Below are 20,735 nucleotides of genomic sequence, written 5' to 3'. Positions count from 1 at the left end.
ATTGCCAGATACGATGTCTGAACTCTATATAAGGCCGAATTAAATTTTTCATTTGTAAAATTAGTTTGATGAAAATAATTTAAATAACTTGTTAAAAACATTAAAAATACATTTTAAGCAGTATTTTGAATTAAAAATTGCTTGAATGGATTAATTTACAAAATCATCATTTGAATTCTTCAAATATTAATTAATTTATATATTGAACAAACTAAAATCAATGCACAAGCTTTTAAAATGCAACATGTGTTAATTAAATTATTATTAGTTATAAAATTACTTTATTTCTCAAATTGATAACACACAACTACTTCATTTATTTAACAATTGTGAACTGGCATCGCGAAATTATATCGTATCGATCGATCATAATTTTTTGTTTTCATTCATTTCTCACCATAATGTCTGAATGGTCTGGAAGAGTGATTCTTTTAGCACAGTTTATTAAAACTGTAAATAAAGGAATATGATAACCAAAAGGTTTGATGTAAAAATGAGGGCAAAGTTTAGTCGGGAAAGCATAGAAACATTGTTTACGGATGGATTTTCTCGGACTGTTTATTTTGTCTGCTAACCTTATTGTGTAAGATTATTTCATTTGTGTACATTTTGACTAAATGTTTGATTAATAGACAAATTTTACAATTGGACTGCAGGTGAAAATTTTTAAATTATATACATATTGGAAAGGATATGCAGTAAATTTTTAAATATTTTCTTCTTATGTATACAAGTATATGCTTTTAAAATATATTAGTATATTTTCGAATTTTTTTTTATTGGTTATAATATAATTTAACAGTATGTTTAAAATTATGCCGAAGTTGTAAAAGTAGGTATACATTTATATTTAAAATTTTTTTTCATTATTTTTCTGTTTTTGCAGACCATCAAAAGTTGCTTCCTATCGTATTTTACCAAATATCGATGTGGAATAAAAATTGCTTAAATTTTATTTTTTCTTCTCATTTCAATAATTTTTGGATTTCTGAAAAATGTTTACTTGATTTTTTTATTTCTGATGAATTTCTTCTGGTATTTATGGTGTAATCAAGTTCATTGAAAGCACTGACCTTCTGGTATTTTGCCAATTTCAGCGTGCGATTTCATATGAGTAATTCTTGTACAATCTACAATATGATTATTTTTCTTTTTCCTCATGCTGTCTGTGTAATTTATAGAAATGTTTTTACTGCATATTGAATTTTATTTAGTAATTTAAAATTAATTCTAATGAATTGATTCTGAAGTGAATCATTTTTAGTTATTGGTTAGTCATCTTTTTCTTCTTTGTGTCATAAAAATTAAATTACAAATCAATCATGAAAAATCATTTTGTAACATGCTGTTATACTTTTGGTATAATTTATTTGAATTTGATAAACTTCTAAATTCTATTTTAATGTTCAGTTTTTTTTTAATCAAAATGTTTATTTTAATATCTTATTACAATCCTATGCTGTATAAATATATTTGATAAGATACTTTCGCAATAAAATTAATTTGTCTTTTAATTTACATAATAGGTCATGCTGTAAAAAGTAATTACTGAGTATATTGAGTGGAAAAAATATTATGAAGTTCAACATTTGGGATGATTATAAAATCATTAATCTATTTTTTCTTTCTCTTAATCATATATTATAAAGGCTTTTTTTGCTTAAGATTTCCTAATACTCATATTTTATTTGTATAGGTTTGAAAGATAAATTATTTGTTATTTTTAAAATAAGATAGAAAATAATATATATGTGACTGAAATGATGATCAGAGAATTGATTAAAATTAATGCCACATTAAAAAATTTTTTTATATGTGTGGAATTTGAAAATAATTATTATTTTATAAATATGATTTTGTGAAACTTTTAACTTACTCAGAGTAAATTTCTTATTAAAAATATTTTGTAAAGAAATTCAGTTTTAATGTTTTTAAAGCAGTACATATATGTATGTGTGTAATGTCTTTTTAAAACTTAATTTTTGCAGTGCATTAAAATTGTTACTGTAAGAACTTAGATTGGAATTCTTTAAGGCAAACTTAATATTTGTTTTGACAATAGTTTAAATATTTTAATAATTTACTATAACTTGCTTGATATGAGTTGAAACAAAATAACTTGGATTTATTTGGCCTTTTTTTTTTTTTTTTTTTTTTTTTTATAATCTAAATACATTCTTAATTTTTTGCGACTCCTTTGAAAGAAGTGACATTTATTCTATCTCATCTGCATATTTATTCTTATTGTGTCTTTAAATTGAAATTATTTGAAAAAATTAAAAATTTCCTTTTGTTAATGAAATATTTATATTTTCTTTACCATATTATTTGATTGATTAATTTTGAAGATAAAATTTTGATTTATGAAAGTGAGGTTTTTTTAAAGTTGTTGTTAATTATTAGATTGATAATTTACCACTCTTTATTAGATACCAGCTAGTTTATCTGTTATTACTTGAGATAAAAATATTTATATGTCACTTATTAACAAGAAAATTATTTTATAATTAAGTAGATTTATTAAAATCTTACTTATGCTTCATTAAGTAATATTAGAAGTATTTATAATGAAGGCTTCAATTTCACCTAACAAAACATCGATTGATGTGGTTATGACATAAATATCATATGCAAGAAGTAAGAATTTATTTAATACTAGCACTCAGTGGAATGTATAAATGCATTAAATGAATAGCATTTTAAATGTAAAAAATGTGTTCATAAAATTTTATTGTTTGCAACTTCTTCATCAATAAGAGGGAAACCATGAGCTTAAATAATAACTACATCTATTATAATTGTATCTGTTACAGTTTTCAGCTAAAAAAAAATTATTTAATTAATTATCAAACTCATCAAAGCTTTATTATATAATTTATTTTTTATGATTAAAAATTTGAAAAAAAAATCAGTACTTTGTATTTTTATAAATTTATACTTTACTTTTCTTTATATAAATATACTTTATTTATCATTTTTAATCAAAACTTTTAAGAAATATTTTATAGAACTTTAATAGTTTAATAAGTTCATATAAATTGGGCAATTATAAAAAATTATAAGTCACCAGATGAATTTTTTTATATAAATTGTTTTATATAAATTTGCAGTTTTAGAGTTAATTAATCATATTAATTTTATGAGGGATTAAAAAGATTATATGCTAACTTCATATTATCCCCCTTTTTATAAAATATATATTAATTCTATATTTAATAAACAGTTGTAAGGCTTGGTAATAAAGTTTCCATTGAATTATTTCTAATTGGCAATCAATCTACTGTTGAAGGTTGAAATTAATTTTCTTTCTTCAAAAGTAGTGTGCAGAATTTCTTGAAGACATAATTTGGGTATGATGATGTATTAATTGCATAATATTACTATTTCAAGTTTTATATTGCATATACATATTGATAAAATTTTTTTTTGATATTTATCTTACAGAAGAATCTGAAAGTTTACTCTCTAGAGATGCAACTTTTCTTTGTTACATCCTTTGCTGTCTATTCTAAAATCTGACTAAATCTATTTAATCTTAATTTTCATGACTTATCAGTTTTGTTCTAATAAAAGTAGGGCATTCAACAATGTTGAAATATTCCAAGAACTATAGTAATAAAGGCAGATGGATAATATCTGTTTGAATTTGAGTATGCATATATTTTGAAAAGATAACTATAGAAATCTATTTTAGCATTTAAAAATACATTACTGGAAGAACAGTCTTATCAGACACCAGGAAAGAAACAATTTTCTTGAAAAAAAAAAAAAGTCATATTTTATGAGGGATCAAAAAGATTGTAATTGGAAATGAGGAGAAATTACACTCGTAGAATAGAGGAGCATTTTTCAGCTGATGGATTAAAAATGTGCATTGCTCTTGGTTGAGATTATTTTGAGGAAGCAATACATACAAGCTGTGGAAAACTTCTGAAAAATCATTTGCTAGATGCTGATGAAATATGCATTTGGTTTGAATTAATCAGTAATATTGAGTAATTTGTTATATAACTGTTAAGGACTTCAAAAAAATTGATATAGAGATTTTAATATAGAGAGATTTAATTAAGATTTTCAGGCTTTAAATTTATTTATCATAAAATTAAAAACAACAAAAGATTGTGATCATGGGAAAGATAGATTCAAAGAAATTTCAGCTGTACCATAGGTAGAAGCATTTAAGATCTGCGATAGGTTTCAGATTAAAAATAAAACAAATCGCAGTATATATTTATTGTACAAAAGAAAAAGTTTAATTTTTTCTTTTTGACAGAACCATGACTTTTATCTTTTTAAGTTCTGTCAGTTGAAATTGATATTTTGCTAATATACAGTGGTGGCCAAAATTGTGGACACTTTTGGAAATTTTTATGTTTTCTATCTTTGTATGCTTTTAGAAAATGTAACATTTTACAAAATACAAACTCTTACATATAATTTTAAAGAGAATTTAATGTTGATTTCAATACAAAACACAAAATTCAAATATTTGCTATACAAAAAAAAAAAAAAAAAAAAGTTGAGGGGCAATAATTATCTAGATATATTAGATGATGATGGCTGCAATGAGTTATCAGTACTTAGTAGGGTAGCCTTTATTTTTTATTACAGCTTCACAATGATACTTAATTGAGCTGACGAGAGTTTTAAGCTCTTCTTTCATTATTGAATGATGCCAGGAAACAGTTATAGTCTCAATTAATTCTCTTTTATTTGATGGATGCTTCATATGTACAAGAGTTTTCAAACGGTGCCATAAAATCTCAATAATTTTGAGGTCAGGACTGTTTTCTGGCCATAATAACAATTCAGTGCTCTTTGTACTAAACCATGCTTTCAATATTTTTGCTGTGTTTCAAGGAGCTGAATCCTGCTGAAAAATAAATGATGCGTTGTTGGGAAAGAGATCACTGATGGAAAGTATAAGTTTTGGCTCTAGAATAGTGTCAATGTATTCTCTAGCATTTAATGTCCCAATCGTTAAAATGAAGGAGACCATTACCGTCTGCTGACATGCCAGACCAAATCATAACATTAACTGAGTTCTTCTTAGTTGCCTGAATGCTGTCAGGATATAGCTCTTCACCTACTTTATGCATTAAATATTTTCCCCATCACTACTGAATAACTATATCTTTGTTTCATCACTCTGTATAATGTATGATCACTGATCATCTGTTCTATTAATTTTGTTCCCTTTCCCATTGTAATCTTTTTATATGCTGCTGTAAATTGGGATAAGGATTTTTTTCATTTAATTCTACATTCTAGTCCAACATCTAATAATCTTCTCTTGATTGTACTTGAATTGATATAAATGGCAGCATTATTCAATTAATTTCTGATGGCCGCTGATGACATTCTTCTGTCTTGGAGACATAGTCATTTTATTCTTCGGTCATTAACAGATGTGGTGCACCTTTTTCAGCCATTTCCTGCTTTGTTTTTTATTGAATTTGTCGCCCGAAATCGTAAACAAAATTTTCGGATTCCAGATGTAATTAATCACTGAACCACCCACATGTTTTGCAATTTCAGCATAGGAAAGACAACATTCATGTAACACAATAATCTTAGTTATCTTTCTAGGTGTCAAATCTATTCTTTTATTTGATGTCATTGCTTCTTGATTAAATATTAGAAATATTTACCAAAATTCCAACTATATATTAAAAAAGTTTAACAAAATTTCTAACTTGCAATTTAATTGTATAAAAAAGTCTTCCTTCTACAGAAAAAAGCACAATAATGACTTGTTCCAATTTTAAACATGAATGTCAGCTTCTGCTAGAAGTTGATTGTTTCCCGGAACAAGAACAGTGATTTTTCAGGAAGATTAGAGATTACAATCTGTTTTCATCTCTCTCTCTGTCATTCAGATTAAAGTAAAAAAAACTTTTTTTGTAATATAAATATTTGTATTTTGCTTTTTGTATTGAAATCAGCATTGAATTCTCTTTAAAATGATATGTAAAAGTTTACATTTTGGGAAATGTAACATTTTCTAAAAGCATACATAGTTAGAAAATATAACGATTTACAAAAGTGTCCGCATTTTTGGCCACCATTGTAAATGAGTTGCTAATTTTTGAAAATTTAATAATTGTTAGTTATTATCATTAAGTATAGACACATTTAGTATAGACTTATTAGTTTATAAACATTTTTAATTTATTTTGCTTATGTATTGCTTTTCTAAAAATTCCGTATTAGTTTTTAAAACTATACAAAGCTTGAAATAAAAATATTGATATCATCATCATTCCAAAAAAAAAAAAAAAAAAAAAAAAAATTGTAATTATTAAATGTTTGTGGGTTTATTTTATTTTTTTATTCTTAAAAAAAGGAATATATTTTTCAGCTTGTTTCAAAGATTGTTTATTTTAGCCCTAAGACTTTTTGAATTTTTTTTTATTTGTTTATTTACAAAACATGCTTTAGTTATCCCAAGTAGGAATATGCAATATACTGCAACAAATTAGTTAACACATAATGTTTGCATTCTGTATATAAATTTATTTTATATTCTGTATAGTACTGATAAGATTTCTATTAAACATGATTTTTTTTGCTTACAATTTTGAAAATAAGTATGAAATAGTGATGCAGAATAATTTTTCTTTTCTGAAATTATAACAGTATTCATTCAATACATACTTTAGTGCAACATCATTGACAAATATTAGTGCAACCCTTGTCCCAAAAAATTTTTACATTTTTACTAATGAAATTTTGTTTTTATGCAGTTTTTAATAAAACAACTTGAGTGACTAAACTTGTGTTTTTGTAATATGCTTTGTATAATAGGAATATATATAAAATTCTGCCATTTTGATTAACTTTAAAAATCTCGAACTTATAATTTACTGTTGACTTTTTTACTTAATATTTTAATCGTTTTTTAAAATTTATTCAAAAGATTATATATAGAGATAAATGAAGTTTAACTATAATTGAGGGTATTTAATGCCAGTTCTTTTTATTAAATAATAATTCTTGCTTTTGCTGGGGGAAAAAAATGAGTAGATTTTAAAAAAAAAAATATGAAATATGAATTATTATTACTAGCTAGTAATATTAGAAAACTCTAAAAATATAAAGTTTTATTTTAATTTTATAAGATATGCAACATTTTAATTATGTTGTAATTTCCCAAACTTGAGATAAGTGCATTTTAATGTATTTGAAATGCAAATACTATTCTGAACCATTGTAACCAGCATTTCTAAAAGTACTAGTAGATATCGAATTTCAGTTTTTACATTTTGTAAAGAGCATCGAAAAAGTAATTGTAATTCAGATTGCAATGATCATTGCATGTAATGATAATGAATAAGTGTTTTTTAAAACTTTTCTTTGAATAATAATACCACAAACAATAAAAATGTATCAATACAACATGTATATGGAATAAGAAAAATATGTAGCATAACATGGCTATGGTTGTATTTTATTATATATTTTTGTTATTGGTTATGGTATCATGGTTGTATATTATTATATTCAATATAAATATTGAAATTTTTATAAATAAAAGCCTTTATTATCTTATAAAATGCTTTTGATGATAACTTTTTGTTTTCAGAAAAGTAAGTAAGTGCTTAATTTTTTATTGAGTTAAGATTTAAATTTAATGCTTCATGACCTAAAAAATTATAATTGTATTTATAAATTCATGCCTAAAAAATTTGCTAAAATTTCTTATAATTTTGTAGATATTTTTTTTTTGTAAGTATCAAAAACTCAAAACACCAGAATGATGTACCGTTTAAAATGATACCTAAAAAAGGATTTTCATAAAAAGAATTATTGTTTTTCATATTGCTTTTGTGATTATATTGTAATTATCAATTAGACGGCCTGTTTGTACTTTAATGGCTTTTAAGAGTTTGTTTCTTTTAATATTGATATATTAATTTTAGATTTTGAGATGAGCGAGAAGGATCATAATCAGTGGCGCCATTCACGTAGAGAGGCATTTACAGCTCGCTCATCTTCTGCTCCTCAGAGCAGACAGAGTGTTACACCACAGAGATGGCGAGATGTTCCATGTCCCACTGTTGGGTCTTTCATGGTGGAAAACCGTTTGGAGGAAGTCTTAATGGGTGTTGTACCATCTGATTTGCCCCTCAACCAGTTCTGCTGCTTAACGGAAGAGGATTTGAGGACAAAATTTAATGTAGATGACAATGAAAAGGTGAAGCATGTTATGACTGTAATACAACTTGCTAAGGAATTTGAAACAACATGTCAAGTAAGTATTTTTCTTTTCTTAAGTATTTGTAAAAACATTTTTTTTTTTAAATTCTGAGAATAGAAATTCAAAGAATTAAAAAAAAATTTTTTTTTTTAAATTGTTGTTTATAAACTTTTTAAGGTATTTAATGTAGGACTTATTAATATATTTATCAAATTATTTTTTAAGATTATTATTAAAAAAATTTCCTTCTTGGATATATGAGAAAAAGAAATTTATATATATATAATTCCTTATAATTTTCTGTTTGGTTTATATTTTAATACTTCCCCACCTTTTTTAAAAAAATATTCAGAATTAGTTTGTATTGGAAAAAAAAAAATTAAAACTGCTAATAGATAAAAATAATTTCTCTTTTTATTTATATGAGCATAAATTATTTTGAAATTTATATAAATTATTATTAATTGTTGCTGTAAATTAAATATTGCAGCTTATTAAATAATGCTGATTATTGTAGGGTTCTTTCCCCCCCTTGTTTTCTGGTAAAAACAGTTCAAGGTGTGGGAAATATTTATATTTCTGAATTAGTGTATGCATAATTTTATGCCTCTTCTAATGTTATAAAATCTTATAAATATAAGTTGATAGTTTTTGTATAATTAGTGAAATTATTTTTAAAAATTGAATATATGCATATAGTTTATTGAATTCTGATTCCTTGTTAGTTTTTTAGTAAGGTTTTTCAAAATTTTTTCATTATTTTTAATGATTTTTTTTTATATTGTGTCTTTATATATTTTTATATTATATCTTTTATATTTTCTTTTGAATGTATTAACAGCATTTAGCATAAAATTCTTTGTTTTTCTCTTGTTAATACTCATATTTAAAAATCCTAATCATGAATTTAAATGATCTTAATGATTGCATTATGCTATTTTAACAGATGATAAAGTCAATTATTTTTTTTTGTATCCTTAATGTACATTTAAATTTTAACTTATGATGTAATCAATTATTTTTTTATATCCTTAGTGTACATTTAAGTTTTGAAAAAATTTACTTTGTTTTACATTAATTTTTTCCACGCTTGTTAGGGGTAAAGAAAGAAAATAAAATGTCAACTTGATATTTCTAATAAACTTATATTTACTTATAGATGAAATGCAAAATATTGTACTAATAAATTGTTTCAGGTGGAAAGAACAGCATCATCTCCAACTATTTCATCTCCTAAACCTTGTGAATTTGATGACTTGCTATCTCTTTTTCCTCGAAAACCTAGGCCTATTTCCCGCCAAATTTCAGAGGATGTTAGAATTCGAAGAGAAAGTTTTGGTTCCAGCCCTCACTCGCAACATTCACCTCAGGGTAAGAAGTGTAGCCTAATTTTTAAAAATTAGTTGATATATGTAATGAACTTTTTAAATTCCGAATACAGCTGATAATTTGGTGCAAAAAATATTTCAGTTGATTACTTCTATCTTGATTCAGATTATTTTGATTGGAAAGGCGCACATTAAATATATCGATATTTAAAAGCAAAGTATAATTTAAAATATTTGCCTTCAATCATTATGAAAACTAAATTATGCACATTATGAATCATGTATGTTATTGAATTTAATGCCTATAATACTGGAACTACAATATAAATTATTTTAAATTTAAGTATTCTAAGACGACTTTAATTAACAGAAGCTGTTCTTGTATTGTGAATGGACTTGGTTAATTACCTTAGGCCAAGTGGGATTATTCAGAACATCTTATTGCTTTAGTAGAAATTTTAATGGGTTTTATTTGGGCCAAATGCTTTATTTTTCAAAAGAATTGAAATGTGCAAAGATTTTGAATAGATTACTTTTCAATAAAATAACTGCAGTACTCTAAAAAAATCTTTTGTTTTAGTTGAATCGTCTAATTTACTTCGAATGAGAGCTTCTTTGATGGGTCAGTCAGCTCCATCTTTGTCAGCTTGTATGGTAAGTAGCTTTTTTCAGTTACTTTGTGAATTTTTTAAATTGCAAAAATAAATTTTTTCATTCAATTTTTAATTTTATTCCTTTAAAATAAAGTTTCCCCTATATATCAATAATTTCTCCTAAATATCAATAATTTCTTCTATATATCAATAATTTCTCCTATATATCAATAATCTTTTCTCCTATGTACCGATGATTTGATGGTAGTTTCTCATCTCAAAATCAGGTTATGCTGCCAAAAAATTTCCCAAGCATTGAAATACTTATCTCTCTATACTTGCAATAAAGCTTAATGTATGTGCATTGGTGCTCTACAGACCAGACTGTTTGATCTATAGGTACCAGATTTAGCAGATGTGTACAGAGGTTGGAAATGAGCATGCTGGAGTGATTTTTTGAATTTTTAATTGGAATTTAAATGAATAAAAATTTAAGCAGAATTTTGGTGTTAAGAGAAAAGTTCTGAAAGGAAATGAGAAACTGCTTTTCCTATCATTTTTTTTTTAAAGTGGGAAAAGTGAGGTTTTTAAGATGGAAACGTTTTTTAGAATGAAAATTCTTAAACTGGTTTTCTTTTTATGCCCATTGTGTTGGGAAAAACTCATTGTGTTATTTTAATAAAGATAATAAACAACAGGATTTCCTTTTCATTGTAAGCACATTGATAATAAATTAACTTAGAGAAATTAAAGTAATAGATAAAGACAGTTGATTATGTGTCAAATAATTAAGCATGGAATGTGATTATTGTTGGTATTAAATGTTTTGCAATAAACAGAAGTTGTTCATGTGTCACTTTTCTATCCTTGATTCTTACTATATTCATATATTATTTGCAGAAGGATTTGGTACCTGCTCGTCGTGGAAGGTAAGCTGTAAGATTTTTTTAAAAAAATTATGCAATTATAGACACTTTTATACTAGATTCTCTGCATTTTAAAAATTTGTTCTTTAAAGAATAGAAACTGAAAATAGTGTTCTTTTATTTCCTTCTTTGTTATTTAATATATATACTTTAAAGACTAATAATGAAATAGAAAAGAACATAAAATTTGATTTCTTTCAAAGTTTAATTTTATTAGTTAACTATTTTATTTAGTTAATTATTAATTTTAATGTCAGTTAACTACATTTTGCTGTTATATGGATTTTTATGTAAATATTATTTATTTAGAGCCGCTCGAAAAAGCTTCATCTGTAATACCTCACCTACATTACCTCGTTGCAATTCCCCTGTTTTACAAGGTAAATTTACACATAGTTTAATATTATTGCTATTTAAAATTTTCTACCTATATATAACAATTAAGTTATCGCTTATCTTATTTACAGGTATTCCTACTGATTCCTTGCGGAATGCATCATCCAATTCACATTCTATTAGTGCTTCTGTGAAACGGTAAGGAAGAATATTCATAAATTTACTATTTTTCATGGTTTGCATGATCTTCTTAGTATTGAATTTTATGATTTTTAACATACTTCACTTAAAGTAAACAATCTAAAGTTTAAAATCTTCATATAATATATTAAATCATATGAAGTTTTGCGTTGTAGTAGTGACGGAATAATTTACATAACTTTGGGCTTTACATCTTTTGGTATTACTTAAATTTTGATTTTTAAATTAAAGTTCTAATTTTAAATAATTTAAAAATTAACATTAAAATATTAATTTTTTTTTATTTGTATATAAAATTAACAAATAAACTTTAACTGGGCAACATTTATTTCTAAACTAATTTTAAACAAAAAAGTAAACCTCAAAATAAATGTTTTTATTTTTTTTTCCATTCCGTAACTTGCTGATAATGATCTACTGAATTGTAGCTGAACAATAATAATAATAATTTCATAAAAGTTTATGGTTAAAATAAATTCTGAAATAAGGATGTTGCTTTCATATTTGTTTATAAAAAATTAATTGCTCAATATTTTTTAGTTAATTTTTATTTACCATTAGATATTTCTAATTTTTCATTGATATTAAAAATTCAAGCTTGGTTTAAAAAAAAAAAAAATGCAGAATAGAAAGAATTTCTCTCCCCCCCCCCACACACTTCTAATATTTCTGGAAAGAAAGAAAATACTGTTTTTTGATATCTTTTGTCCTTTACAAGAATTTTAAAAAATGTGCAGGGACTGAATGTTTTTTATTACTGTTTGTTCCTACAGCAGAAATCAGTACTTTTAGGAGTTATAATGCTCTTTAAAGAGTATTCTTTCATTATTAATAGAGACATATTATTTCTTTCATCTGATAATTCAATTCTCTAAAAATATGATTTTGGATATTAAAATTAATGTTAATAATTTTAGATATTACAAACAAAATTAAAATTAATTACATTTACACACTAAAAAAAAATTTGGGATGCCACAGTTCTGCTGTGCCGATGTTAGGAAGTATCTCTATATAACATTTATATGAGATTTTGTTTTCTTAATGATTTGGAATGAATTGTCAAAAGTGTGATGAATTTTTTCTTATAAGCAACAATATGTTTCTGATGTATTTTTATGACATCAAGAATATTTTGAGATAGAAAAGTAATTTTAATTTTCTTTAAAATTCTTAACTTCTAGTTTGTTTGCTAAAATGTTGTGATCTTTTCTATCCTCCATATTTCCTTAAAATTTCATTATTTTGCATCTCTAAAAGCATGTTTTTGTCTCTTTTCAATCTTTCTTTTATTTTTAAAATTTATTATTCATTTTATTCAAAAATGCAACAACTCATGTTTATATATTAATCTATATTTTTTGTTAGCATCATGTAAGTATGCTTTCCTTTATATGCAAGGAAGTTATTCATGATAATATTTATTAAAGATTTTGCATAACTTTTGCAAAAGTGTCCTTTCTTAAAATCTTTATTTTTTTTTTGTTTGATTTATTTACAATTGAATTTGTATTGTAGTGTTGAGAGTTTGTATTGTAGTTTGTATTGAGTCATTGAGAGGATATATATTATCATTTTTGAAGAAATATATCTGAAATCAATTTGTTATAAATGGATGACTAGAAATTTGATGGATCTGGTGTTTGTATGTGAAAAGGTTGTAGGTTTGAGACCAACTAATTTTATAGAAAATATATGAGAATTTCACAAGGCAAATCAATTATCTCCATTCTTTGAAATTTTTGTATTTTAGTATCAAAGCAATTGAAAGGCTCCTAATTTTTTATATTCATGGTATGTTTCACCATCAGTAAGGATCAAGACCTTTTAATGAAAAAATTTTGTTGGTAATAAAAAAAATATATTTATTTCAAAAGACAATTTACATAATTCTCTTGCATAAAGCCTCCAGTGTGCTCTGTTGTTTGTATTACATTTAAATCTATGTACTGTGTTACTGTATTGACAAGTAACTTTTAATCGAGTAAAATTTTTAATGCTTATCTCACTATGACAAGTTGATGAAAGAAATTAGTCATTACGACAGAGAGAGTAACAATAAATTGGCTGAAAATATGCTAGAAAAAATTTGAGAAGTCAAAATCCCATGTCATACAAATGTGACAATAAAGATTCGTAGTTTAAAAAATTTATAGCAAATAAACTATTTTGCCTTAAAAAGGTAGACTATCCTTTATTATCTACTATTAATTGAACTCTTGCAAGAGAAAAAATTTAATTTACTTATTAAAATGCATTCTTTTTGTTAAATGTGATTATTATAGAAATTTAAGATCAAATTGAAATGATGGGAATTTCAGACATTTGATGAAGATGGCATAATTTATGTTGCTGAATAAACAATTTAAACAAATTAATCTTAACTGTAATTTTAAACTCTTTAATAATATATTAATAATGAAATTATCAATATATTTTGTATATATTTTACTAATATATCAAAAAAATCATTTGAAAATTTGTTATTACTTTCCACCTTGCCAAATTGATTAACTCTCTTGGTCATGCCAGAATTTTATTATTATTAATAATAATAATAATTCCAAAGATATGCAATTTTCTATATTTTATAATCCCTTCAATAAAAGTTGCATTCTACAATGTTTATTTGAATTAATATTTTAAATGGAATTTAAAAATTTTTTTAAATCTAATGTCGTATTGACCATCACTTTATTGATGTATAAGGAGTTGATTGAGGTTCATCTTTGTATTTATCTTAATTTAGTTCAAGATTGCAGTTTCTGTCAATAATAATTGCTGCACAATTCCAAAATAATGTGGGAATTCAACAAATCAATTACAAAGAAAGTTCTTTTGAAAAATTTTGGATAAAATTTTTTTTAGATATGGGCAAAATACTGAATAATTGATGTTTTTTCTTTTTTGCAGAGTTGATGGCAGAAGATGGTCATTAGCTTCACTTCCATCATCAGGTTATGGTACTAATACTCCCGGAAGCTCTAATGTTTCAGTTAGTAATCTATTTCTTTAAATTCCTATGCTAAGTAAATTTCCTTTTTTCTAGATATTTTTTACAATTTTTTTGCTTATATATTTAAATAAGCTTTTCCTTTATTAAAGCACTATTTTACATTTTTATTTTATTACAAATTTCCAATTTTATGAAATCTAAAGTATTATTTTTGTTGTCAATTTTATGAAATCTAAAGTATTATTTTTGTTGTAATCATCATGTAAGTGTCATTGAGATATAAATTCTTATTAGTCTATGCTAGAACTGCTTAACAAATTTTTAGGTCAGCTTGAAATAAATTTTGTTAAATTTAATCATGTCGATAAATAATGGTTTTGTATTTTAATATTGCTCTTTTCTAGATTAGTTCATAATATAATTTTAATGTCGGAAAAAATTGTTTGATTTTAATCAAGTTTAATTTTAGACGCAAATTATTTAGTATTCTATATTATAAATTTGTATTTAAAAGGAAAGTTTAATTTCTACAAGGCTTTTTTAAGGTGTAAGAACATAGAAACATATACTGCAATATTAATTTGTAAAATAAATATTATTTGTTACACTCTTGACTTACAAGTAAAAACTTACTAGCTTATAAAAGTAAATAAAATCTTATCTACCATTTTACTTATTTATGCTGCATTCTTATTTCTTAAAAAGCAATAAAAACTGTATAATATATTAAATAAAAATCTTGGCACTTATTTTAAATCTGCTTATAAAACAATAGCAATAATTTAAATAGGAAGCTAAAATTTCTCCTATTCTTTGCTAATATGTTGTCAAGAAATTGGATAAATGAATAATGAAATTAGTACTTGTAAGCAAAAATTTAGACATGGCTTCTCAATTGAAAAGAGAGACACATAATAGATGGGAGATATCATGTGTACCATTTACTCAACTAGGCACATTATAAATTTAAAAGTAAGACAAAATGTAATGTAAAATGTAAGATAAAGTAATTAAAATAGTAAATAAACAATAGAAAAAAATTGCATTAACAATAGAATGGATAGCATACCAGGACATACAACATAGCATACAATACATACAGGACATACAGCATAAGTGCTGTTGTTGTCAACATGCACTTATAACACTGTTAGCAAGACATACAACATGTTGAATGGACTTATCATTGAGTACTGTGTACAAAATAATTCATAAAATGTTGTTCTACTACCTGTACAAAATCAACGTTATTCTACATCTAGAACTTAATAATTCTGTTGTAAAGAGAATGGAATTCCTTGTACAGCTGGAAGTGGATGAACATAGGCCTTGAAACATTTTGTAGTCAGATGAGATTCTTTTTTACCATAATGGGGATATCAACACCCAAACTGCAACATTAAAGCCAAGCAATTTCATTATGTTATCTGTCATGTTTTATTTCATTTTGCTAAAGTTTCAATTTGATGTGGTATGTAGAAAATGATGGATGTATGGTATGTGTTTGGTTAACTAGGGCTCTAATTGGACTGTTTTTCTTTGAAGAGCAACTGTCAGAATAACATGAATTGCTGAATAACACTGCAACTGCTGTTTGTTTAGAATCGATTTAAGACACTTTTTGTTATATCTGAACATCAATAACATAGTATTTATAGTGCAGCATAAATATTATACCACTATTTTTATGCAGCATCGGGATTTGATATATGTACATATTAGTATATATATATAAAAAAAAATTACATAAGCAATATTTCACTGATGACTGGATTTTAAGTTATTTTCCCATTTCTTAACCACCCCTCATCATTAGACTTTAACGAGTGTGATTTAGGCTGTGGAATTATTTCAAAGTCAATGTTTATGGTGATAACATAAGCAATTTGATGAAATTGATTAATGTGATACATCAACATATGTGTAAACATTTCTTCTAATATGAAAAGAATTATTATTGAGAATGCAGTAATGAAATGGAATGGTGGACACCACATGCGACAAAATTTGTAGCATGTTTCAGAAGGATTAAAAATAGTTTTAACTAATGTTTTCATGTCCTATTTCATTAAATAAAATTGCTTACAAAACCATTACCTGCTAATGGTGAAGCTCTATTTTTTTTTCTTCTGTAAAATAAAATACTTAGACTTCTTGCAAACTATTACTAAAGTTTGATACTATTTTGTCCAATAGTTTAATGGCCATTTTACAGTAGAAATTTAATTAAAGACCCTGTACATCATTTGAGAATAATGGGATGTCATTCTTTTTTTTCCTTTGATTAGAAAATTCCTTGTTATCTGTCTTGTTCCTTAATTGTTACTGAAATATTAACATGTCTACTTTGTTCCTTTCTTCTGAAGTCTCAGTGTTCTTCACAAGAAAAGTTACACATGCTAACTCATGCTAATGTTGAGGATGGCCCTTCTTCCATAACACATTTCAGCAGCAATGAGAGCAATCCAGGGCTTGAAGAAGATGGTAGGCATTCTCCAGTTGTCAGGCCTCGTTCAAGAAGTCTCAGGTATTTATTATGCACTTTTTGATGTGTTAATTAAAAAAAAAAATCTAAATAGTATCTAGATTTTCTTTTACATCACTGTTTTTATATTTTTAATAAAATTGTTCAGATGACAAAAAAATTACAGACAATGTTTAGTGTAAGAAAGATAAAAATTGGCACATTAATATATTTTATTGTCAGTGGAAGAGATTTAGTATATCAGAGGCATTATTTTTTTAAAAAAATCTTATGCTAAATTTCAGTGTTGTTGCTCTTAAGTTTTCTTTATGCAACATTCTTGCGTTTAATTAATTCAGACTATTTTTCTTTTGTCATGATGCATAGTTGTATAACTTTTTGTAATATCAATCTTTTTATGTATAAATAATTTAAATATATAAGGAACTTTTATTTTATATTCAGAATCATTCTTTTGAATTAGTTTATCCTTTAGGCTTTTAAAAAAAATATTAATTTTATTTCCCCTACCCCCATATTTCAACATTTTGCATGCAAAATTTAATAATATAAATATAGTAAGTATCTAGAGGAGGAGGGGGGGCGAGGGGGGTCTCATTTGCTAAAGAAATGAACAACATTTTTTTCTTTCTTATAGCAAAGTATTGTCAGTGAAATGATTGTGTATTCTTACTACTGGTTTAATAAGTTAAATAATGTAGAGGTGAATATATGCATGAGGCAAATATATTACTTAAAAAAGTTCTTAATACCAACAAAAATTAAAGTTAAAACTTTCTCAATTTTTTTTTTTTCTATTATTGTACTATTGAAATGTTTTAGTAATATTTTCTATAGTCTTTCAGCACACAGTAGTCTAGTTTTATCTTTTCATTTTATATTGTATTGCATTTGAAAAAGGAACAGAGACTGCAGTTTGTCTTTTTTAAATATTTTTCTAGGTTGTGAAAATAGTAAAAAAATTGTGTTAGATGTACTATTGCATCAGCATTTTACTTCTATGTGATGTAGAAATAAGCATTTCTAAGGAATATTATAATTCAGTCAACCTGCTTTAAATTTTCGTAGTTTATCTTTTTATTATTTTTGTTGCTTATTAAATATGTACTTTATGCAAATAATTAAAATTTTCTCTTTTAACTATATTTTGTACACATAGTCATTTTGAAATTGGTAAACTGTGTGATTTTGAATTTTTATAGTTTATGATATTGAAGTTTCATAGTAGTAATTCATTTGAGGAGTATTCAAACTGAAAATAATCATTTTCTAAAATATTAAAATAAGGAATGGAAAAATAGTTCTTGCTTAATCTCTTATTACTAATATTAAGGTTTAAATGATTAATGTGCTTTATTACTGGAAATATTTAGAATTTTAAATGAATAAAGGTGTAGAAATTACAGCATTTAAATTTCTGAAATTTATGTTCATGCATCAAAAATTTTATATCTTCATTTGGAGTTTAGAGTGTTTCAGAATCAGTGGTGCTACAATTGCTGATCTCATTTTCATAATTTTCTCTTTTTGATTTCATGTGCTGATATATACTTTTCTTTTTTAAATATCATTTCTTGGTCTTTGATGCTAGTGTGCTCTTTTAAGTTATGTGTGATTAGAGGCAGCGCTAGGCACATTTGAAAGAACTTTTGACCCCAATAAGATCTCTTGTATGTTTGTCCCACCTATAATCAATTAAACACTAGTTTGTTGCTGGGATTGATAGTGACATTATCTTTCATTTGCACCTAGTACTGTCTGTATAAATCCAACTTAAATGTTACATTACTTTTGACAGCAGTCCACATTTAAAAGATAAATTTAATACATAATCTTTAATTAATTTGTGTATAGAAACTTTTTATTTTATATTGTAAAATACATGCTTAATTTAGATGCCTGCTTTGTTCAATGAATGTTAGTGACCAGTAGATTTCTTTCTATTAGTATGTATATTCTTATTATGGAGTTTTGTTTTACACAATAGCAGTTGGTGTATTTTTGCTTTATTAATATGATATTTAGTTACTTGTTTCTAAATGAAATTCTCACAGGTGGTGGTTGTAAAACTTTTTAATTTAATATAGATAATATGTTATACTTTTTTACATTATACGGTATCTTATTAAATAAAATTTTCCTTTTGAGAATTTGATAACTAATTAACTTTTTGGAAATATAGCTCTTTAATTTTTAACCTTTTGATTTTTAAATATCTCCTGGAATGCATGTTATTTTCTTGTATTGATTGAAAAAAAATCTTCAAATCTATGTCAGAACTCTATATATTAGATAATTATTTTATTAATATCATAATCATTTGCTAATGCCATTTATTTATTTTTAGTGACTTCCTAAATCAATTTTCATTTTGAAAACATACATAAATATTTTTGTAGAAAGTCAAAGATACATAGAATTTCAAATTAATTTTATCTGATATCTGTAATGCTAAGACTGTAAGTTAAAATAGCTCATAATTTTGTATTATTAAGTTTCACTGTATAACTGTGTATGAAAAAATTAAAATTGATTGTAAACTAATAATTTATTAAGTACTTTTCTTTTAACACTATTACTTTGTAAGTATTTAAAGGGTGTTCTCTATTAGCAGTTTCATTAGATTTATTGGGATAGATCTTGTAAAATTCTGTTGCAGAATTGTATTAAAAATACAGTTGATCAGAACATACAATACTTCTTACATCCTGTGATTACTTCTTTATCATATAAAGAAAAATAAATGAAAATTTTATGATTTTTGTTTATTAACAAAAATCAAATTTAAGATCTATATTAATAAAATTAGCTAGTATTTTTTAAATATAAAATTAAATGTTTCATATTGTCAGTATGCTGCTGAAATTGACCAAGCTCCCAAAAATTAAATATATTAATACATTCATCTTCATAACAGAAGAAAATCACATATGTAAATCTATTATTGAATTATAATATACAAGCTGTGAGAATACATTAGCTTATTTTTCTTTTGTCTTAGTTACTCTCGTTTGTAAGTTAAAAACATTTATAAAATAAATCATGCACATATGAGTTAAAAGGTGCCATTGGTAAAAGCTCTGTTGCATTTAGAGATAGAAACAAAATAGCCTGTAGACTTTTTTAAGTCAAAAATTTCCTTCTGTTCTCAACTTTTTTTTTCTTATATTCACCTAAAGTAATTCATTGCAAGGTGTATTGAAAGACTGTATGTTAAGTTTTTTTTATAGTGTAATAAGCATGGCATTTTTCCTTTCTTCAGTTTTACTTTATTTAAATTTGCTTGTAAATTCCGATTTTTTTTTTGTACATATATGCATTTCAGACATTATTAAAAGTACAGTAGATATGAATTATGCATAATTTCATACATATATACATAATTTCCTTCTTAAGTGATTTTGAAAATTTGAAATAATGTCAAAAGTTAAACTTTCCTCTTGACACTACCTTTTTTTTTTTCCCCTACATACTTTCATTTATAAATTTTAAATTTTCTTTTCTGTATATTGCTAAATTTCAGTGTTATTTTTTAGTTAAATATTTACAAATTTAACATATAAATAAGTTTAATGTACTTAAATAATATTGTCTGAGGATTATGTGCATCTAAATGTAATACATAATGAATTATCACATTTCAAACTTATAACATTTAGTTGTTTAAATGTACTATAATTTAAGACAAAAATTGCACATAATCCTCAAGC

At 24.9% G+C, this 20,735-nt stretch overlaps 1 protein-coding gene across 4 annotated transcripts in view; it reads left to right on the top strand.

The window, feature by feature from the left end:
- Positions 1 to 402: 402 nt before the first annotated feature.
- LOC129972826 (microtubule-associated serine/threonine-protein kinase 3-like) overlaps positions 403 to 20,735 on the top strand; it is a 57,126-nt gene continuing 36,793 nt past the window's right edge. For all 4 annotated transcript variants that reach the window (XM_056087108.1, XM_056087110.1, XM_056087107.1 and 1 more), the window contains exons 1-9: positions 403 to 583; positions 7,923 to 8,254; positions 9,397 to 9,571; positions 10,109 to 10,182; positions 11,022 to 11,050; positions 11,357 to 11,427; positions 11,515 to 11,581; positions 14,498 to 14,579; positions 16,907 to 17,067. In XM_056087108.1, coding sequence (XP_055943083.1) covers positions 7,931 to 8,254; positions 9,397 to 9,571; positions 10,109 to 10,182; positions 11,022 to 11,050; positions 11,357 to 11,427; positions 11,515 to 11,581; positions 14,498 to 14,579; positions 16,907 to 17,067 — 983 coding nt within the window. In that variant the 5' untranslated portion in view covers positions 403 to 583; positions 7,923 to 7,930. The remainder of the gene's footprint in view (positions 584 to 7,922; positions 8,255 to 9,396; positions 9,572 to 10,108; positions 10,183 to 11,021; positions 11,051 to 11,356; positions 11,428 to 11,514; positions 11,582 to 14,497; positions 14,580 to 16,906; positions 17,068 to 20,735) is intronic.

This window comes from Argiope bruennichi, chromosome 6 (genome assembly GCF_947563725.1).
Source record: "Argiope bruennichi chromosome 6, qqArgBrue1.1, whole genome shotgun sequence".
In the NCBI taxonomy this organism is placed as follows: domain Eukaryota; kingdom Metazoa; phylum Arthropoda; class Arachnida; order Araneae; family Araneidae; genus Argiope; species Argiope bruennichi.
Note: the sequence above shows the minus strand (reverse complement) of the source record. Positions and strands in the feature narration are given on the sequence as shown.